The sequence below is a fragment of the Oreochromis niloticus genome, linkage group LG4 (genome assembly GCF_001858045.2).
Source record: "Oreochromis niloticus isolate F11D_XX linkage group LG4, O_niloticus_UMD_NMBU, whole genome shotgun sequence".
NCBI classification, from domain to species: domain Eukaryota; kingdom Metazoa; phylum Chordata; class Actinopteri; order Cichliformes; family Cichlidae; genus Oreochromis; species Oreochromis niloticus.
This window is the reverse complement of record NC_031969.2, coordinates 30881366-30904569: the sequence shown is the minus strand read 5'-3', so window position 1 is coordinate 30904569 and position 23204 is coordinate 30881366. Positions and strand designations below refer to the sequence as shown.

General features: G+C 40.6%; 1 protein-coding gene across 1 annotated transcript; it reads left to right on the top strand.

Moving 5' to 3' along the window:
- The first annotated feature begins 314 nt into the window (after positions 1-314).
- LOC100705928 (myosin heavy chain, fast skeletal muscle) lies at positions 315-23103 on the top strand. The gene is made up of 41 exons (XM_025906449.1): positions 315-380; positions 490-863; positions 2731-2942; positions 5058-5201; positions 5272-5428; positions 5595-5622; positions 5732-5843; positions 5933-6025; positions 6177-6240; positions 7176-7274; positions 7353-7456; positions 7537-7675; positions 7752-7870; positions 9800-9949; positions 10019-10189; positions 10272-10581; positions 10703-10794; positions 11352-11439; positions 11529-11646; positions 11747-11870; positions 11948-12084; positions 12163-12418; positions 12502-12744; positions 13666-13842; positions 13919-14064; positions 14140-14230; positions 14328-14717; positions 15101-15227; positions 15308-15426; positions 15511-15707; positions 16838-17021; positions 17099-17264; positions 17351-17475; positions 17562-17870; positions 18762-18965; positions 19047-19172; positions 19261-19431; positions 21110-21214; positions 21316-21411; positions 21498-21632; positions 21831-23103. Exons 3-41 carry the CDS (start codon positions 2739-2741, stop codon positions 21852-21854), a joined length of 5844 nt encoding a protein of 1947 aa, XP_025762234.1. The 5' UTR covers positions 315-380; positions 490-863; positions 2731-2738; the 3' UTR covers positions 21855-23103.
- Positions 23104-23204: the final 101 nt, after the last annotated feature.

Genomic DNA, 23204 nt, shown 5'->3' with positions numbered 1-23204 from the left:
CTAAGTGGACATACGGGGCAAAGAGTGTCCACCGGCTCCTCAATATTTTAGTCACATTGTTGGGTTGTTCATGCACCTCGAGCACAGGAGCAGCAATTTAAAACTGATGCTGGATACTCAATCAGAAGTTTACACAGATATTTTAGATATTTAAAAAAAAATGAAAGAAAGCCATTTAAACCAGAGTGTAGCATCGAGTCGGTTACGTAGCTGAGGGGGCGTTAATTAGTTTCAGCTGCTTTGGTGTTAATGAAATTAGCAACATGTGCTCTAAAGGGGAAGACACAAGCCCCAAAACAGGAATGCTTTTACAGGTGGAGGCCACTGACGTTTATTCCCTCGTGATCTTTTCTGATTGTTTTTTCAGTGGTTTGGCCTTGGTCAGTGTCACTACTGGTAGCATGAGGCAATACCTAGCCCTTACAAAGGTTGCACAGATAGTTCAACTCCTGCATGTGTCATTACCAGAAGGTTTGCTGTGTCTTCCAGCACAGTCCTGAGAGCACGGAGGAGATTCCAGGAAAACGGCAGCTACTTTAGCTGGACAGGGTCAGAGAAGGCCCTTAACCCTCCAGCAGGCCACAGTAGGAAAGTCTCTGACCAGACAATCAGAGACAGACTTCATGAGGGTGGCCTGAGGGTCTGACATCCTGTATTGGGTTTGTGTTAACTGCCTGGCACTTGGAGTCTGATTGGCATTTACCATAGAATACCAGAACTGGCAGGTCCACAACTGGTGCCTCTGTTGGGTCTGGAGAACATCGTTGGGCATGACTGGTTTGGTGGTGGGTCAATGATGGTCGAGGAAGTAAATCCATGGAGGGACTCTGCAGGCTTTGCAACAGCACCCTGACTGCCAACAGGTATCAGGATGAGATCCTTGGACCCACTGTTAGGTCCTATTATGTATTAAAAATCAAAATGGGCTCTTCCTGGAGAGTAAAATACAACAGCTTATCATAAATATGAATCAAGAAAAACGTCTCATTTAAATTATATAAGACAAAGCTGACTGTTTATCAGATTTATATGTCCATATTTGACACTTAAGTTAATTTGCTATCATTGTTATTATTACAAAGCCTGTAAACGTACATTCTTCCATACTGCTGGACCGTAAGAGTATATGTGATTTTCAAGCTGACAAGCTGCTGTTCACACCTGCTCCCGTGCACCTCTCCCTCTAATATGATGACATATTAAATTACAGACACTCTCCCATGCTTAGTCTAAATGTGGCACAAAGCGGTCACCGTGTATTTCCACACGCCTGTGATGTTCACACGGCCTTCAGTGAGGCACTCGCTGAACTCTGTTATGTGTTAACTTGTAATCAAAGCAGACAAACCAGACACGTTTCCCCAAGGTGGCTGACTGTCACCAACTTTAGGAGTCATCTAGGCCAAGAAGCATGTAAATGTGAAGCATTTAAGCATAAAGCATAGTGCCAATGAGTTAGACCCAGAAACCAATGCCTGCCAATATGTTTGTATTAAGGTATATACAAAAATGATTTAAATGTAGAATTAATGTAATACTTATTATTAATTAATAATAATTGTCTCTGGATTATTAATTACATTTTTGTTTGACTTTTTCTATAATTATAAGATGTTTTTTCTATCAGGTGATGCCCGATAAACTTTTATTTAGTGCATAAAAAAATAACAAGCATTAACCCGCCTTGCTCTCCAGTTCTCTAGTATGCAGAAGTACACTGGTATAAATAAAAAGTTTTTGGAATGCAAAGTGACAACATTGAACAGGCATGACAAGAATGACTTTGAAAAGTATTTTATATATATTAGTGGCACATGTACAAAAGGTTGGAAAATAGATAATATACCATTTAGAAAGCCATATTTTTGACCTTTTGCTAGAATTTATCAGTATTTGCTAGTCTTACACTGAAGATATAGTGATGTGATGGTCAATGTTACTCAGATCATAGATTAAACTTCTTTGATGCACATGCATGGACTGTACTTTAAAAGAATGGAATATGATGAAATATGATAAAAGGAGAAATAACAGTGTTCTTTCATCTCTCTTGACTTTAAGCCAGTTAATCCAAACAAGGTGCTTTGGAGGTGAATGAGCAGCTGGTCCTTGAGTCCAGTATGAACGTGAAAGTCACAATACATCATGGAGACAATGTTCATGTCCGGTTTATGCCCATTAATAAATACAATGACAAATTCTCGCACTCCAAATCAAAGCTGTCACGCTGAATAACCTGATTAAGCGATTCATCATGCGTTAAATGTGACGTGCGTCCTGGAGATGGAGCCGAGACAGGTCTCGACAGTATGGAAGGCATGTAAAAATAGTTCTTGAGGATCATCACCTGCTGCTGACATGTTCTTGTTACCACTGCGAGATCCTGTGCCATATTTAAGTGTCAAGCAGAGATCGATAATGCAGAGAGATTGACAGTTGGACAGAGTGACATTGCCAAGTTTGGAGCATCCGGTTTGCTTCAGCAGCACATCCATCTCGATAAAATGAGTTTCAACCTCCTGCTGGTGTTCAATAAGAAGACCATCCATCTACTCTTCTGGTCCCTGTCAACAGTGCTGACTCAGGCCTGCATTTGTTTGTTTTTAATCACTTGTAGTCCTGTAATTTTTAACTGAACTGGGTCTAGATACCTGGTGGGTGAGAAAATACAGTCATTCTCCCACAAACTATTTTTAATTTCCTGACGTTCCTTTTTCTTTTAAAATTCAGATATCATCATGAGCACCGACGCGGAGATGGCCCAGTATGGGCCGGCAGCCATCTATCTCCGGAAACCTGAGAAAGAGCGAATTGAGGCTCAGAACCGTCCGTTTGATGCCAGAACAGCCTGCTTCGTGCCCGAACCCAAGGAGCTGTACATCAAAGGTGTCGTCCAGAGCAGAGAAGGTGGCCAAGTCACCGTGAAGACCGAAGCTGATGAGGTGAATATTTGTGCACGCGGCGTCATCGTAGGTGGCAACTCTAACCTTAATCCATCAAGTCTTTTTTTTGGAAAAGGCCAAAATTCGTCTTTGTGTGTCAGCTGGAAATACTGTTTTCTTTGTTTCCTGATTGCCAAGACTGGAGAACAACTGAGTAAGAAGAGAAATTATATAGTCTGCTTGTCCAGGGCCAGGGTTAGGGTTTTAAGATAATATAAACCTTTATTAGTCCCACACGTGGGAAATTTTTTGGTCACGGCAGAAAGTTAAGAGCAGCAAAAATTAAGAAAAAAACTATAGAATAGAATAAGATAAAACAGAATAACATGCTGTACAAAACAGAATAAAATACTATGTTGTATCAGAAAAATTGCACTTGATAATACTGCACATCAGGGAGACTAGGCAAAGGCTACCATGGTGTATTGGATGTGTGTGTGTGTCTGTCTGCACGTGTGTGGTCATCTGCAAAGTCTTTGTTGTGGAGTCTGACAGCAGTAGGAAGAAAAGACTTCCGAAATCTCTCTGTCCCACATCATGGGTGCCGCAGCCACTGAAGGAGCTGCTCAGTGCTGTCACAGTCTCCTGCATGGGGTGGGAGATGTTGTCCAACAGGGATGACAGCTTAGCCACCATTCTCCTGTCACTCACCACCTCCACTGGGTCCAGAGGGCATCCTAGAACAGAGCTGGCCCTCAGGATCAGCCTGTTCAGTCTCTTCCTGTCTCATGAAGGGTCATTGAAGTTTTTTCAGTGGTCCTCCCCAAAAACAGTCCATCAGACAATTTGTTTTGGGGCACAGGGACAAAGTCAATGCACGGGCCAGCGTGCATGTCACTTTTCAAGCCCTCTGCACCATGTGTTGCTCCACCAAAGCAGTTAGAGGAGAGAGAAAGAGAGAAGAAGGAAAAGAAATAACAGAAGAGAGAAAAGGTTGCATGGATAGAAGTGGGTAATGCAACTGCACTGACATCTACAACTGTGCCAGATTCAGTGTATTACGCATCCTCATCTCCCTCCATCACTCCTGCAGGGGAAGGAGGGCGGCAATAGTAAAGAAAGGTCAAAACTTCTAGAGATAGAACAAAGATGGAGGGGTAAGGGTAGCGGTATGGGTCGGAGTGAGGTTCCCAAAGGTCAGTACCACTTAGCCCAATTCTGAACAAGGTTAAGGTCAAAGATGAACAAACCAGCAACATGTAAATCCAAATGTGGCAATATGTATACTTCTACCACATAAACATACATATACGTAAAGGTAAAACAATGTAATTTTTTAGTGGAGAGTTTGAAATTATTTGTCTTATCCAGTGTATAACATTTTGTCTATGAGCATTTTTCATTATCTTTTTGGCACTTAAAAAACAGTGAAGGTTTATTAATGTTTGTTGATTTTAATGCTGAGTCCTTCTGGATACAAAACAGATAGAAAAGAGTTTCAGTTTTGTTAGATTTTCTTTAAAAATGTTCTCATCTTTCTGCAACCATCGTCGTCTGATTTCCAATCCTCTGCTGAGATTTTAGTTTGAACTGTCCTTTGTCATCATTACAAACACAAAGCAGGGTCTTCCAAGTTCATTTTCTGCTTCTACAAAACTTCTCAGCTGCAGATAGTTAAAGAAATAATGTTCTGTTCAGAGTGAAAAGGAAAACATGAGCATTTAGATGATAAACCTAAAGCATAAATGTTCTTCTGCTCTTCCAGGTTATAAGAGAATTTTGTTCTTTGAAGTTTTTTCTCACATGATACCAAATTTTAATCACATTGAGCAAATGATTTATCTGTCTCCTTTGGGTGGTTTTTCCACTGTGTCAGCGCATCAACACACCAGGCAGAGGTAGTTTATGCCATGTGTGCCCACTGAGAGATATCATTTGTTAAAAATTAAAACCTAATGAACCTTACAGACTAATAGCACACAAATAACTTTAGATATTTTTTGGATATAATCACATACAATCAAAACACAGCTACAACAGAAGCAAACGAAGCCCAGCTCAGTAGCAGTTTATAAAAGAAAATAAAATATTTTGCTTTGCTGATTCTTTGATTTTTATATTGTGCTGAATCCCATCACTCCTCTTTCCTTTTCTCTTCTCCATCCGCTCTTACAGACTGTAACAGTTAAGGACGAAGATTGTCTTCCCATGAATCCCCCAAAGTACGACAAGATCGAGGACATGGCCATGATGACGCACCTCAACGAGCCCTCTGTGCTGTTTAACCTCAAAGATCGTTATGCAGCGTGGATGATTTATGTAAGTAATAAACGACATTCTCGTCTCTCTATATGACTCGCTGATTTGTCCCACATATTCTCCTCTGCAGACCTACTCTGGGCTCTTCTGTGTCACTGTGAACCCTTACAAGTGGCTGCCAGTTTATGACCCACAGGTGGTGGCAGCCTACAGGGGGAAAAAGCGCATGGAGGCCCCGCCACACATTTTCTCTGTTTCTGATAATGCATATCAAAATATGCTCACAGGTGAGAAAGAGAAAGACTTCCTGTGAGCTAGACAAACCAGCAGTTCACATGGCTGTTTTGTACAAATTTGTACTGAACTACAACTATTATGTGATTATTTACTCAAAGAAAAGTTGAAAAGCTTCACCTCACTGAGGTAAAACTATATTCATGTTCTCCCCAACAGATCGTGAGAACCAGTCTATCCTGATTACGTGAGTCTGAGCATGGAAGCTAAAAACGAGCCTCATATTCCAAAACATAACAAAATGAAGTGTTTTTATTGACCGACTTCAAGTATTGTATTATATTCTGTCTTCACAGTGGAGAATCTGGTGCAGGAAAGACCGTCAACACCAAGCGTGTCATCCAGTACTTTGCGACAATCGCAGTGTCCGGTGGTGACAAGAAGGATCACTCTACTGGAAAAATCCAGGTAGTGATAGTAAGACAAGAATCCAGCTCATGATCCGAAGCCTGGATTTAATACCAAATCCCAAACATGGTGCTGGACTTGTTTTTCAGGGGACGCTGGAAGATCAAATCATTTCAGCGAATCCCCTGCTGGAAGCCTTTGGGAATGCCAAGACTGTGAGGAACGATAACTCCTCAAGATTTGTACGTCTTTAAATCAGAAAATGAATTTTTAACCAAATAGTGAAAGATGTGTAATTTAATTGTTTAGTGGGTTTTGGTGGATATACATCCAATAGGTGACATTTGTATTATGTTTTCTTTGAGGGTTTTCACAGACTTTATATTTTTACAGGGCAAATTTATCAGAATTCACTTTGGAACTACAGGAAAACTGGCTTCTGCTGATATAGAAACTTGTAAGTTTGCTTTTACGTAATTGATTCATCCTCATATAATGGCAATTTTATTTATATAGCACATTTAATTACATGCAATCTCAATGTGTGTAACACAATAGACCAAAACATAAAAACCCGCATAGGTTTACAATGACTTAAGACGGTTTAAGGAGGCAAAATATAATAAAACCAAAACAACAAAAAAAAACAAAAAAAAAGGTTTAATTTGAGGAAAAGTTAAACAATCTGCAACAGTTAAATGAGTTGCAACAACATGTATTAGATGGTCGGTGTAACTACAGGGGTCCAACAAAGAATGGCCACGCATCATACTGATGTCTTCGGAAATTTATTTCTCTCTCTCTCTCTCTCTCTCTTAATGTCTTCAGACACCGTGAAAACTGAAGAAACACAAAGTTTACAACATAAATGTTTTGAGCTTATCAGTCTCTCATATCAGTGTCCATAAACAGTCTTGGGAAAGCAGAACAGAAAAAATGCACAATAATGGATATCACTAAAATGTCCTCTTATTACCAGTGTAGAACACGTATGCAACATTATACAAACAATATAAATGAAACCATACCATGTGCGCCTCTTGGACCACACGCAGAATGACATTAAAATTGAGGCTGTAGATACATCTGTAGCCATGTATCCATGCTAGCTCCACCATGCCATGGTTGTGCTCTCAACCAAACTCTGGTCATGTGACAATTACAAACTCTACCTCATACAAACTTTACAGCACTTTAAATATTTAACAAACCCATATTTTGTAATCACATATTTTAGACATGTTTTTTAATCAATGTTACACTTTTATCATCTTATCTTATAAATAAATGAACTAAATTAAGCATCAATCTATCACAGAAATAAACAACTTTATTTTAACTGAGGGACAGTTACAGTCGGGATTGTTCATTATTTCCTGTAAATCCATGTAGATCTGCTGGAAAAGTCAAGAGTGACTTTCCAGTTGTCTGAAGAGAGGAGCTACCACATCTTCTATCAGATACTGACCGGACACAAGCCAGAGCTTATAGGTAATATGAGCATATTAGGTCTTAAAGTGTGATTTAATTTTAAGACGTTTTTATAAGAAGTGTTCTGTTTCTCCTCAGAAATGCTCCTCATAACAACAAACCCGTATGACTTCCCGATGATCAGTCACGGGCAGATCTCTGTGGCCAGCATCAATGATAAAGAAGAGCTGGTGGCCACAGACGTGAGTCAGCTCTTCAGTTCTAATCATTTGCAATAACATACAAATGTAAACTTTAGCTCATTATTTGTCATGTTTCACAGACTGCCATTGACATCCTGGGCTTCAGCAGTGAAGAAAAAGTCTCCATCTACAAACTGACTGGCGCTGTGATGCATTATGGGAACATGAAGTTCAAGCAGAAGCAGCGTGAGGAGCAGGCCGAGCCCGATGGCACTGAGGGTGAGTCCTTCTGCCTTTTCATTATCAATAAACACACCATGAATGTCTTTATGTCAGATGTCCTTTTGCCTCTCAGTGGCAGACAAAGTTGCCTTCCTCATGGGGCTGAACTCTGCTGACCTGCTGAAAGGACTCTGCTACCCCAGAGTGAAGGTGGGGAATGAATATGTCACCAAAGGTCAGACGGTCCCTCAGGTACAGTAACAGCATAAAGACTCTTAAAGAGCAATAGCTTGGACTGATAGTTTAAATTATTGCACCAGAGGGGAGGGAACGATGCAAAGAGGAGTGTTGTCGCCATCCTTCTCACATCAGCTGCAAAACAAATCCTGTGATCAGAGTCAGATCTGTGTGAAGCGCATGAATGTTTTATAAGAACTGTCATCTCCAAGGACTCCAAGATAAAACCCAATGACAAAAATAAAATAGAAAATTAAAAGTATGTAAAGCTCATAAAGTGCATAAAGAGTTCTAATGGACTTTAATTTGATGAATCCTGTTAGGTGCTGGTAACATGTTCACTGGTTCCCATTATTCCACCTAATCAGGGAGATTTGGGGTTTGATCATCCCTGTGAAGTTCATTTCCACTACTTTGCTGAATCAGGGATAAGCTTCAGAGCTTAAAAAAGCTCTTTGGATTTTACATTTGTTTTGGCAGATAGAGTTGTCTGCCTCACTTGTTAGGCCCCCAGGTGGAATTAAAAATACTGATAACATTTTCCAGTCCAAGATAAATAGCAACTAATAATTGCAACAGTTGTACTAACTAGACTGTCAAGGACTCACATTTCTCTGTCTAAGAAATACATAATGCAGATTCAAGGGCTTAGACAAAATACAGCTTTTTTGTACGCATAATCTTCCTGCATTTGTTTACTTGGGCACCTTTCTATATACATGCAAAATAGCAAGAAAAGAAGACCAGCGCAGGTGAGATGGACTGTAGTTGGATGTCAATTTACTAAAGTAAAAAGTCTCAAAGTCCCATTAAAAACAACATTAACTGGTCTTTGCTCCAGCAGAACTGCTTTCCGAGTTTGACATTTAAGTCAATCAGCACCTGTCAAAGACTGAGTCCTTATAAAGGAACTCAAAATAAGCTTCTTTCAGACCATATAAACAATTCCTTTAAAGTCCAGCCACACTGATGTCATTGCCATGTATTAAAATGTCATAAATTGATGTCAGTGTAATCTCCCCAATTATACAGTCATGCTAAACGGTGACTGGAGACTGCTGCACAAAATTATTGCAACCTTGTATAATGAATTTAAAACGGCAGTAAGACAAAGTCAGTGTGTGATTGAATATCAGCTGGTAATTTTTATGCAATCTGTTTGTGGTAATTTGATAATTAACTATGATAAATGTGCAAAAATATCAAATCTGTTGTTGTCTACATACACATAAACTGTTATTTATAGTCAAGCCAGAACATCATAGTCCTGAAACAGAAACTCTTCCATACACAGTGACACAGTTGCTGCAGGACAGATATATAACTGCAAATGAGAATATAACCATAATACAGTCAGTTGGTCCAATATTGTTTTTAAGAGACACATTGAAGGCGAGTTGCACTCATTGGTGCAGACTGATTGGAACATTTGCCAGCCTGCATTTATGAATTTGTCAGTCATTTCCAAACCTTCACCAATGCAGTCACTGGGCAACTATTGATTTTTCCTAGTCAACAGAAGGTTGCCATCCTATTTGGTTTCCTCCAGTGTGAAGAAACGGTTTGGGTTTACTTAACTCATTTGTGTTATTTCAGTGAAATGTTGTATTTTTGCAGGTTAACTCAATTGATTTTCATTGAGTCGGGTCAAATTAATACTAATACTAATTTAGTGGGTTTATTATGAGTTAGGAGTACAAGAGGATTCCTTAAAACCAAAAATATTGATGTTTCGTTTTTTTAGTGTCCAAAATCACCCTGCACTAATGTCAGTGTCACCTTAATGAACTGACTCACTAGCCTGAACATTATTATAGACTGGATAAAGTGCAAGAAGCCCAGATTACCTTAGTATACTTTCCTTTACAGCCTTTAGCTATCTGTAATTGTATTTTTTGTTTTTCCCACACAGTATTTTCTTCTCTGTTTTGTATTATTAAAAAGGTCGCCAACGCAGTCAGTGCTCTGGCCAAATCTGTCTATGAGAAGATGTTCTTATGGATGGTCATTCGGATCAATGAGATGTTGGACACAAAGCAGCCGAGGCAGTTCTTCATCGGCGTGTTGGACATTGCTGGATTTGAAATATTTGATGTAAGTTTCCACTCTCGCCGTCAAATATACTCTCTTTTCTATTTGCCGAATTCTGGGTTCTTGTTGTAGTTCAACAGCATGGAGCAACTCTGCATTAACTTCACCAACGAGAAGCTGCAACAATTTTTCAACCATCACATGTTTGTGCTGGAACAAGAAGAATACAAAAAGGAGGGAATTGACTGGGAGTTCATTGACTTTGGTATGGACCTGGCAGCCTGCATTGAACTCATTGAAAAGGTGGGATAAACATTCTGATATAAATGCATCAGATCTCATTTTGCACACCGTATCTCATGTGTTTCCATTATGTATTCAACAGCCAATGGGCATCTTCTCTATCCTTGAAGAGGAGTGCATGTTCCCCAAGGCCTCAGATGCTTCTTTTAAGAACAAACTCTATGACCAGCATCTTGGCAAAACAAATGCTTTCCAGAAACCAAAGGTTGTCAAAGGCAAACCTGAGGCGCACTTTTCCTTGGTGCACTATGCCGGCACCGTGGATTACAACATCAGCGGCTGGTTGGAGAAGAACAAAGACCCACTGAACGAGTCGGTGGTGCAGCTGTACCAGAAGTCATCAATGAAACTGTTGTCGTACTTGTATGCCTCATTTTCCAGTGCAGAAGCAGGTGCACTATATTTACCTTTACACACAGAAATAAACCTCCTGAATCTAAAATCAGTGGGAATATATATACCGAGCTTCAAACCCTAGAAATGCAAACTAATATTTCTGTTCCTTCTTTGCAGAATCAGGTGGTGATGCTGGAGGAGGCAAAGGAGGAAAGAAGGGAGGAAAGAAGAAGGGAGGCTCATTTCAGACAGTGTCTGCTGTTTTCAGGGTACAGAAGTGAAAAGTTATCTTTTATTTCACTGTTTTGATTCTTAGAGGTGGTGATCCTCCAAAAAGCTAAACCGTTTGAATACTAATGACTTGTTGGGTTGGTCTTTGCAAAGCCTTCTTGTGTTTACTTTGGTTGTTGTTTTTGAAGTTGTTGATCTAATGGATGGGGTGTCCCTAACCTTTCTTTTCAGTATAATGAAAACATAAAAACTGCTCATTATATGTGATGAAATCTGCTAAAAAAGAAGACTTACTTAAACTGCTATTGCACATTTATGTTCAGGTCAGATCAGGTCAGGTCGCTGACATCACTCCACTTGACAAATGTTTTGACTCCTGAAACTTTTGACAGGTTTCATAGATTTTTGGATGTCAAGGACCTTTAAATTTGACCTCATTTCCCAAGAGGACGAGTCCTCGATTCCTTTTGAGTCCTTAGTCTAATTTTCCAAGTTATGTGTGCCCGGTGTGAATGCTGAACTGTATTGATTTTGGATTATTTGCACCTTTATTCCAAATGTGTGATAACCTCAGAGAGTAATTGTTCTTCTGCAGGAAAATCTCGGAAAGCTAATGACCAACTTGAGGAGCACACATCCTCACTTTGTCAGATGCCTGATTCCAAATGAGATTAAAAAACCAGGTACACATGAAAGAAAACGCTTATTTAAGACAAAAATAATACAAATTATTACCTGGTTATTATAATCTGTTGTGTCAACTTCACTGCAGGTGTGATGGACAACCACTTGGTCATTCACCAGCTGCGCTGTAACGGTGTGCTGGAGGGCATCAGGATCTGCAGGAAAGGATTCCCCAGCAGGATCCTTTATGCTGATTTCAAGCAGCGGTTGGCACGGATTACAATTCAAAAACAGCTAAAAATGAGCATTTAACTAAATCATTAATCACAGAGTTTATGATTGCTCCCGTTTACCCACATCCAACAGATACAGAATCCTGAACGCCAGTGCCATCCCAGAGGGACAGTTCATCGATGGAAAGAAGGCTTCTGAGAAGCTTCTTGGTTCGATTGACATTGACCACACGCAGTACCGGTTTGGTGCCACAAAGGTATTTGTCCTGAGTGCTGTGAAGTTCTAAAAGCTTTTAGGTACAAACTGATCTGTTCATACGCCATATTGTTGCAGGTGTTCTTTAAAGCTGGCTTACTCGGCACTCTAGAGGAGCTGCGAGATGAAAAGCTGGCCTCTCTTGTGACCCAGACTCAAGCTCTGTGTCGTGGCTATCTGATGAGAAAAGAATTCTCCAAATTAATCGCACAGAGGTGGCCCATCATTACAAATACTCCTCAGTAATCCTAAAAAACAACCACTGCAGGGACTAAAAACTGTATGTTTTTCAGAGACTGCGTTTGGATTCTTCAGTATAACCTGCGCTCGTTCATGAATGTCAAACACTGGCCGTGGATGAAGCTGTTCTTTAAAATAAAGCCACTTCTAAAAAGCGCAGCAACTGAAAAGGAGATGGCAACAATGAAAGAAGACTTCATCAAGTGTAAAGACGATCTGGCAAAGTCAGAGGCCAAGAGAAAGGAGCTCGAAGAGAAAATGGTTTCTCTGTTGCAGGAGAAAAATAACCTCCTCCTCCAAGTACAAGCTGTAAGTGTCAGATAACATTCAGTCAGTCAAATCAGAGTTCACGCACTCGTTATTAATGCTGGTGTATCATTTCATTTTCTCAGGACTCTGAAAATCTTTGTGATGCAGAGGAGAGATGCGAAGGTTTGATCAAAAGCAAAATTCAGCTGGAGGCCAAACTCAAAGAGGTGTCGGAGAGGCTGGAGGACGAAGAGGAGATGAACGCAGAGTTGACCGCCAAGAAGCGGAAGCTCGAAGACGAATGTTCTGAGCTTAAAAAAGACATAGATGACCTGGAGCTTACGCTGGCTAAAGTTGAGAAGGAGAAACATGCTACCGAAAACAAGGTTTGTGATTTTTAATGGACACTTTAGTTTTGGTAATAGGCAGGAAAACTCTTCTGTGAATTGTTCTACATGAAGCGTTGTCACTTTTTAATGTTGTACACTTTCACATACTTTTACATGAAATATGAAACCTGATCAAATTTAATGGCAGTTCATGTAGAAACACTCTCAAGTTGGTGGATTTATTTTGCACAATCTGTACAAATACATGAGTGGTATCAGTAAAATGCTGTTTACCTTGCCTTTTCTGCTTTTATATAGATCAAGATTACCAAAAACAACAAGGCAGCCACGCTTGCAGCTCTGTGCACTTAGACAACATGATTGCTAAGAGCTAAATGATAATGTTTGCATGTTTGCAGCTGCTTTTTAGGTCCCAAGATCTTCTACAATCAAGTCTCACAACCTCGTGAACATCTTAGATCTAATCTGAAACCCCGATTCAGTCCAAAACGGCAGAATGGGAACAGAGACATAACTTTTAGTGAGACATGTTTACCTTATTCATAAAACGACCGCTCGGACAATAAGAAAAAACATTTTCGGATAAAATGAGTTTTAAAAAGTTTGCATACAATGACCCAAATTTGATAAATTTGAGTTTTATTCAATATAACTCAAAGTGCGAGACTGAGCGCAGGAACTCATCAGGACAGTACAGAGCTGATGTGCAGTGTCACGAATATCGCCCCCTGGTGGCCATTTAAAAGAATTCAGGTTTAAGGCACCTGTGACGGCTTCACTTTTTAGACCGAGAAGTTAATGTCCGTCCTTCACCGTCTATGAGTGCTACATTAACAAAGTCATGTGACTAAAATCCATCTACTGTTTCAGTCTAGGAGGACTCACTCATTGTGCGCTCTAGAGTTCTTTTCTGTTTGTACTCTGATGTTCATGACGGTGACCTACGACCTATTGCAGGTTAAAAACCTAATGGAGGAGCTGGCTGGTCAGGATGAAAACATGACCAAACTCAGCAAGGAGAAGAAAGCTCTCCAAGAGGCTCATCAGCAAACACTGGATGACCTTCAAGCAGAGGAGGACAAAGTCAACACTCTGACCAAAGCCAAGTCTAAGCTGGAGCAGCAAGTGGATGACGTGAGCTGGTGTGACTACGTTCAGACCCTGGTGTCACTAAATATCTCAATTAATTTTGTGCAATTTGCTTGTAAAGCTTGAAGGTTCACTGGAGCAAGAAAAGAAGATCCGCATGGACCTGGAAAGAGCTAAACGGAAGCTGGAGGGGGATCTGAAGCTGTCGCAGGAATCCCTCATGGACCTGGAAAATGACAAACAACAAGCTGAGGAGAAAATTAAGAAGTAAGCTTTTGCATTGGTTTTTTGATGAAGTGAAAAGGAATTGATTAAATACATCATATCTTTTTATCTTCACAGAAAGGAATTTGAAAACAGCCAGCTGCTTAGCAAAATTTCAGACGAGCAAACTATAAACAACCAGCTCCAGAAGAAAATCAAGGAGCTCCATGTATGAAGTTCAGAGTTAGACCGTAAATTAATAACACTGCTAGAAATGAACAGTTTAACTCTTGGTGATGCTGTGTTTTGTGTTTTTCTGCTTTCAGGCTCGCATTGAAGAATTGGAGGAAGAAGTTGAGGCCGAGCGGGCGGTCCGAGCCAAGATCGAGAAGCAGAGGTCTGACCTCGCCAGGGAGCTCGATGAGATCAGCGAGAGGCTGGAGGAGGCCGGAGGAGCCACCGCCGCCCAGATCGAGATGAACAAGAAGCACGAGGCCGAGTTCCTCAAACTGCGGCGTGACCTGGAGGAGTCCACGCTGCACCACGAGGCCACGACAGCGGCTCTCCGCAAGAAGCAGGCGGACAGCATGGCCGAGCTGGGTGAGCAGATCGACAACCTCCAACGAATCAAGCAGAAGCTGGAGAAGGAGAAGAGTGAACTGAAGATGGAGACTGATGATCTGGCCAGCAATATGGAAACTGTTGCAAAAGCAAAGGTGGTGTTGCTGAACTCCACTTTTTCATCCTTAGGCTTTGCTCAAGTAGTTCAGCCACAGTTCTGAGGATATTTTGCTTATTTGTCTTATTCTTATGCTTCACTCTGATAGATGGCAGGTGGGTGGAGCTTCTGAGAATATCATGTTAGGTATATTCAGTCTCGTCAACGTCATATGGAGAAGAAAAGTAGAAGAAACCTCCCTGAAACAGAACATTTAGGGCATCCTGAAGCCTGACCTTGATTTAAAACTGTGCTTTTTAGAATATATATGAAAAAAATAATAAAACACATTATAAGTCCATCTTAATTAGTTTTAGTGTGACAAGAGGAATAGTTTTAACAGCTTGAATATCTCATTTGTGTTCATTTATATTCTCACAGGTCAACCTGGAGAAGATGTGTCGCTCACTCGAAGATCAACTCATGGAGCTGAAAACTAAAAACGACGAAAACATGCGGCAAATCTCCGACCTTAGCAATCAGAGAGCCCGCTTTCAGACTGAGAATGGTAATTCCTCCTTTTATTGGAGTCGATAAAATGACAGACCCTTAATTAAAAAGTGTTCTTTTCTTCTTTGGCTGCTGTAGCCGAATTATCCCGACAAATGGAAGAGAGAGAAAGTCTCATCTCCCAACTGACGAGAGGCAAACAGGGATTCACAACACAGGTTGATGAGTTGAAGCGACTGATTGAGGAGGAAACGAAGGTAATCAGCACCCACACCTGCAAACAGCTGGATTACTTTATTATTTTCACACATGGTGTTTCATATTGATGTGTTCCTCTGCAGGCAAAAAACGCCCTGGCTCACAGTCTGCAGTCAGCTCGTCACGACTGCGATCTCCTTCGGGAACAGTACGAGGAGGAGCAGGAGGCCAAAGCCGAGCTGCAGCGCTGTTTGTCTAAGGCGAACTCGGAGGTGGCCCTCTGGAGGAACAAATATGAGACTGATGCCATCCAACGCACCGAAGAGCTCGAGGAGGCAAAGTAATTAAACAATGAGAACGGATCAGTGCATCAGGCTTTGACTAAATATCACTCAGTTTTAAGCACTTTGATATAATAATGAGTAAACAAGTAATTGCACATTACTATTTATAATTTATTTTGCTTCCAACAAAGCACAACACTTAATTTTCCATATCTGTGATTTCCTAATAATCTTCTAATTCATCTTTATAACAAGAAAGGAAAAAACTGGTTTGATTTAGTGCATCTACAGTCAGCTACAATCAGCATAACTAAATCAACCCAAAGAAAAACATGAACCCTGCGTTAACCTGGATTTAGGTCCTAGCTGGAGCTCCTGACCTCACGGGACCTTATCTGGCTGGACCACAGTTATTTAAAAAGTCAGAAAAATGTGAACTAATTTATAAACCTGTTGTATTATTTGTGGTATCTGTAACGTTTCCTCCATCAATGACAGGTTTTCTAAAATGTTCTCATGTGATTAATTGTGGTTTTCAATCATTTTTCAGAGAAAAGGCTGAAAGACCTGTTAGATGTGGTTCACTGTAAAATATTACAATTAGAAACAGAAAATTACAATAAAATCAAAACATTAAAAAAATCATACATGAACCCATAAAACTTTCCATTATCCTCTCCAAGCCGATGGGCCAATTCCAGTAAAAATATGAGGTTAGGATTAATATTTGACTCCGCCCCTTCACTCGAGGTAAAGGATTAGAAAGATTAAAAAAGGGTTAAAAGAAGAAGACGAAAACCTATTTTAATACAAAGGTGAGAAGTGAGTGAGACTAAAATTGGAGCTTTAAAGTTTGGGCTGCAGCATTTTGGAACAGCTGCAAATATTTGATTGGTTGCAGTAAAGGAAGAATTATACTGTGCTCATGGCTGGATGGCCTCTCCCCATCTTTATCTGTGACTTCAACTTTCTGCCGCCTCACAGAGGAGGGTCCCGGAGTTTCTCTGGGAGCTTTGGTTTCTTAGTTAATGCTGCCTAACCTTGTGATATCCAGGACTCTCACAGATGACATTCATAATCTCCAGAAGTTTGCTTCCTTGTTAAATAAAGGCTGAAAAAAATGCGTCCTACAACACACAAATGAAAAATCTTTTTGATTTGAAACAACTGGTTTTACTGGTGACAGGAAAAAGCTTGCCCAGCGTCTGCAAGAGGCTGAAGAACAAATCGAGGCGGTGAACTCAAAGTGCGCCTCACTGGAGAAAACTAAACAGCGGCTTCAGAATGAAATGGAGGACCTGATGGTGGATGTGGAACGATCCAACAGTTTAGCTGCTACACTAGACAAGAAGCAAAGAAACTTTGACAAGGTATTATTTTATTTTTTTAATTATCACACACATATTACAGCATTAATTCTGACCAGCGAATGTCTCCCTGAGCTCAGATTCTGGCTGAGTGGAAGCAGAAGTACGAGGAGTCTCAGGCTGAGCTCGAGGGAACTCAGAAAGAGAGTCGATCTCTGAGCACTGAGCTCTTCAAACTGAAGAACTCATATGAGGAAGCATTGGATCATCTGGAGACGATGAAGAGGGAGAATAAAAACCTGCAGCGTGAGTCAGATCAGAATGTTTTATGTAGATCAACAACTTTAAAAAAGTTGTTTTGAAAATTTCTTACAATCCCGATTTTCACACAGAGGAGATCTCAGACTTAACAGAACAACTTGGGGAGAGCGGAAAGACGATTCACGAGCTCGACAAATTCAAGAAGCAGGTGGAAACGGAGAAATATGACATGCAGGCTGCGCTGGAAGAAGCTGAGGTATAACTCAAAAGGAAGTGAGGAAAATCAGAAAAATACTGCATTCTTACCATTACAGTGTGAAACGCAACCGAAATGTTTTTAAGGCTTCCCTGGAGCAGGAGGAGTCGAAGATCCTGCATGTACAGATGGAGCTGAACCAGATGAAGGCTGAAGTCAACCAGAAATTGGCGGAGAAAGACGAGGAGATCGACCAGATGAAGAGGAACCACCAGAGAGTGTTGGAGTCCATGCAGGCCACTCTGGACGCCGAGGTCCGCAGCAGGAACGACGCTCTGAGGGTGAAGAAGAAGATGGAGGGAGACCTGAACGAGATGGAGATCCAGCTGAACCATGCTAACAGGCAGGCAGCCGAGGCTCAGAAACACCTGAGGAACATTCAGGGGCAACTCAAGGTACAACCACACACTAATACTTTTACAACATTCGCAAAAGGGGTGTTTTTTTTTCATGCAAAACTTTAAGAACTGGTTGAAATACTGACAGACAGGTTTGGAAGATAAAAGTGGAGTGACAAGATCAGAGTTTAGAGAGTAAATGGCAAGTCTATATATATATATATGTAAGTTCCATGCAAACTACAGGCAGCCGCAGCAATCAGAAGGGCATTTTTGCTGCAGCACCCTCTTAGCAACCAGCTTCACCTCAAGCAACCACTCACCAACCAGTCTGAGAATGAACATTTATCCCTAGCAACCGGAGGTTTCCAGAAGGTTGCCAATGGGTCTCTAGGCCTGTGTGGCTGAAGCTTGAAGAGCCAAAAATTAGACCAGGGCACAATTTTAGCTCAGCAGTGGAGCAGGCCAAATGGAGAAACCCAGATTCGATTCGAGACCTTTTGCGTGAATCTTCATCGCCCTCTCTCTCCGTCACCTTTTAATACAAACAAAACCTAATAAAAGTGACAAAAGCCCAAAATAATTCTTTCTCAGATTAACATGAAATACAAATGTTAACATGAAATGTCTCTCCATCTTGTTTGTTTCCTACTGTTTCACTTGAGCTCCTTTAATTGTCGCTTTTTTGATTTAAAGACATCCAGCTGGAAGATTGGCGCCACTAAATCTTTATCTTACCGAACCTGAGTTTCAGTTTAAGTCAGATAGAAACCTGCCTCATACGAATAGGAAGCTAAATTAGCTTAGGTTATAACCAAGCTGATGACCAAGCTGTTCCATACACTGTAAATTGTGACCTGATGCTCAAGTTAGACAAGTGTTGGTCAGTGAGATCTCTCAGGTGGGCAAAGACAAATTAACTGGACGCTCACCTGAATGCATTTCCAGGATGCCCAAATCCACCTGGATGAATCTGTGAGAGGACAGGAGGATATGAAGGAACAAGTAGCCATGATGGAGCGCAGAACGGCCTTGATGCAGGCCGAGATCGAAGAGCTTCGAGCTGCTGTGGAGCAGACGGAGCGCAGTCGAAAAGTGGCTGAACAGGAACTGATCGATGCCAGCGAGCGCACGGGACTTCTGCATTCTCAGGTAGGCCTCTCACCTGTTCAACAACCCATTCTGACCTGCAGAATTTACAGGTCACAGTCTTTTTTTAATTATCTTTTACAGAACACAAGCCTTCTAAACACCAAGAAGAAGCTTGAGGCGGATGTAACTCAGCTTCACTGTGAAATAGAAGAAGCCGTTCAAGAGGCCAGGAACGCCGAGGACAAGGCTAAGAAAGCCATTACTGATGTATGACACTCTTACAGGTATTTTATTTTAGTTTTCACATGTTTGATTATAATAAAGATGTGATGTGCTCATGGTTTGGTGACTCTAGGCTGCCATGATGGCGGAGGAGCTGAAAAAAGAGCAGGACACCAGCGCTCACCTGGAGAGGATGAAGAAGAACCTGGAGGTGACGGTGAAAGACCTTCAGCACCGATTGGATGAGGCTGAAAACTTGGCCATGAAGGGTGGAAAGAAGCAGCTTCAGAAATTGGAGGCCAGGGTGTGTATGGCTATGAAATTACATTTTAACAGTGGGAACAAAATTCCATTAACATGCTTTATTCTTAGAATTAATTAGAAGTTAATTTATAAGAATCTGCATCAAAATATGCAAGTTACTAAATTTCAAACCACTTGTATTCTTAAAACACATTTCAAAATGAAACTGAAACAGGTTTGTGGTACAGTAGGTGGTCTAACATCCCTTTTTTTCATTCTAAAGAGTGTGTAAGATAATCTTCGATAAGTCCTTAGCAGGTCTTAAAATGAGACAAATACAACCACAGGTGAATAACAACAGATTATGTTATGCATTGTGTCTGTATTTATTTAAAATTGATTAAATAATCCAAAATGCAGAAGCAGTATGTGAAAAACTAAATACGCCCTTACTGTTTCCACGGGAATTAAGGGGGAAAGTAGCAACCAGGTGCTGGTAATCAAACGTACTTCATTTATTGGTCATCAGTAAAAATAAGCACCTCTGTGAAAGCTGAAGTTTTGGCATTTTGCTGGTCTGGAGGATTCAGATGTGTTAACAAGGTTCCAAGGAGGAAAGACATCAGTAATGATCTTAGAGAAGTAATTGTTGGTGCCCATGAGTCTGGAAAGAGTCATAACGCCATTTCTAAACAATTTTACAAAGACAAATATTATTCACCAGTGGAAAACATTTAAGACAGAGCTGCCAGCCTTCTCAACAAATTTACCCCAAAGTCAGACTTCGCATTGCCGACAAAGAATCCACGAGCTTCATTGCACTCTATGGGCATCAGTTAGCATGCTAAATGTTTGTGACTGTATTTGTCTGGAAGGGTTCCCACGAGAAACCCTCATCTCTCTAAAAAGAGCAGGGCAGCGTGGTTTAGGTTTGCAAACGTGCAGCTGAACAAACTAGAAGACTTCTGGAACAATGTCCTTTGGACAGGTGAGACTAAAATGGAGATGTTTGACAATAATGCACAAAACCAAACACCTCATAGCAGCTTTCAGCACGGGAGTGGAAGGCTGTTGATTTGGGCATCTTGCAGTCATTAAGTTGACCATAAAACTCCTCTTTATACCAAAGTGTTCTAGAGTCAACACGTTGGTATAAACAGAAGTTTGTTGCCCTAATGAAACAGGGCAATGGTCCAAGCACAGCAGCAGCAAATCTCCAACAGAACAGCTGAAAAAGAAAAGAATCAAAATGGTGCAATGACACAGTTCAGACCTAAACCTGACCGAGTTGCTGAGATGGGACCTTCAGACAGCGGTGCATGAACCAGTGCAAAATTCAATGAACTGAAGCAACATTTTAAAGAAGAGTGGGCTAAAATTCCTCCACAGCGATTTGAGGGACTGATCAAGTTGTTGCTGCTAAAGGAGATTCTAAAAGCTGCTGAATCATGTGAATCATTGTGTCTTTGCTTTTGTTAGTTATGACACGGTGTAATATTTCACGTGCTGCTGTGCATCTGAGGTTGTCTTTAATTCATTTGCATTTTTTATGTCCTGACATGGAAAACCTCCGACTTTAAAAAGGGTACACTTTTGTTTTCACCTGAGTGTACTGAGCATGAAAACTGCTGTTAAAGTTGGTTGTAAACATTTTTACACATATTCAATTCAATCAAAGCCCTACAGAAAAACTCCATGTGCTCACTGTAACATTAAAATCCACTTCCTCACGTCCCCAGGTCCGTGAGCTGGAGAACGAGCTTGAAGCCGAGCAAAAACGTTCCACTGAGGCCATCAAGGGAGTCCGAAAATATGAGAGGAAAATCAAAGAGTTAACCTATCAGGTAAAGTTAGCAGGTGTTTTTAGCAGTTAAGAAAATGAGAATGGATATTTGTCTTTTCTTGTCTCTCCTGTTTGTAAGAGATGTTCATCTTGTGTTTTCAGTCCGAGGAAGACAAGAAAAACAACATTCGGCTGCAGGATTTGGTGGACAAACTCCAGAGCAAGATGAAAGCCTACAAGCGACAAGCTGAAGAAGCTGTGAGTGAATCACTGTCGGCACAAATATATTCAGAGATACAGTGAAGTGTCAGAGTGCCATCACACTGAAAACAATTGTTCCCCAGGAGGAGCAGGCCAATGTGCACATGGCCAGATTCAGGAAGGTTCAGCACGAGCTGGAGGAGGCCGAGGAGAGAGCTGACATGGCCGAATCTCTGGCCAACAAGATGAGAGCCAAGAGCCGTGAAATAGGCTCAAAGGTACTGCGTTTGATGTGGACTGTAGCTACGAGTGTTTAGCTGTTCCTCTGAAAGAATAACAGGCATACACTGCCCACCATATTAGGTTTAGGGCAGAAATATGACAGAAGTAAGCACTCTGGAAAGTAACAGCTATGTGTTTTCTTATCTGTGGTTAAAAAATTAATTGTTTTTTGCATCAATTTGCTTGTTTTCCAGGTCCAGGAGGGACAGGGCGAGTAGCAGAGTGCACTTCACCAGTGCAGATATATAAAAGTTAATCGATTCTCACATTAATATCATAGCATGTCAACACTTATTAAAATAAACAAGGCTTAATGAGTGGGATAAATTCTCTAGATGCTTTAACTTGAAATATTTATGTCTCAGAGTAATTAAGTGCCTTATTTAACACTTATAACTTCTCACACAACCACAGCTCCATAGTTAATGACTTTAATTGAAGGGGACACCGGTGGGATTGATTATATAACAACAACATCACTTCATTTAATTGCTGGCATGAAAATATAAGACGCTGGTCTCCTGTTTTCTAAAGGTCAACAGATGCTTTCATTAATTATAAATCAACACTAACACTTATACACTTCTAACTTTACACATTTGAAGCTTATAAGATGCCACTCGGAGACATTTAGGATACAGTCTTAAGCTTGGCTTAGTGTGACGCTTGCTTCATGTGTTATCAGGAGAGTCCTGTTGTCAAGATTATTGGATTTTATAGGTCTGCTAAACCTGATTGCATTTCTGTTGGATTAAATTTGTGTCAAAATAAAAGAAAAAAGGGGAAAAGTGTTGATGCTGTTTTGCTCCTTCTACCAATTTCATTCTTAAAACATTTACACAAAAGCGTTTTTCTCTGGCAGTAACTGCAGATCAGAAACAGGAATTAAAAGCAAACTAGTCTGCAGATGTTTCCCTGTTTTGTAGGAACATATCGTTTCTTTGGTCTGGCACATAAATAGAGTTTGCTTGGATGTGCGAACACTTGCTCTTGTCTTTGAAATGCCTTTAAGTAACTATTAATATTGAAAGTGTGCAGAATGGAGGCTGGAAGATGCTTTTATGAATTACAAAGCATTTGGTTACAATTTTCCCACCTTTCCATCAGTGATCAAGATTTTGCTCCTGGGTCATGTTTCAGTTTCATAATTTTTGGTGAGAAAAGTGAACCAGAGTGCAATGATTTAATTTACATTTATTTAATTTATTTTATAACTTCTCAGGATGGCAAATGATAACATGCAATAAATGTTTCTGTAAATTTCTGAACAGAAATAGAAATATTGAACTAAATTTGACTTTTCTTTTTGTTATTTTGACACAAATGGCATCCTGTAGAATTTCAGCAGCATAATGCTAATCTGCACCAAGCAGCTCGTTTTAACAGAACATCCAGATGTTTAGTATCCAGAACCTGCAGCACGTCTAGTCTTTCCTTTTTGTCCCAGTGACAGCCTCTTTTTCTTCTTCTCTGGTCTTACCTTTTGTCTGTCTTCAGTATCAGAGCAGCATTAAACAATTTTTAAATCAAACCTACTTTGTCTCATGTTTGCTCCGACTCATTTCAAT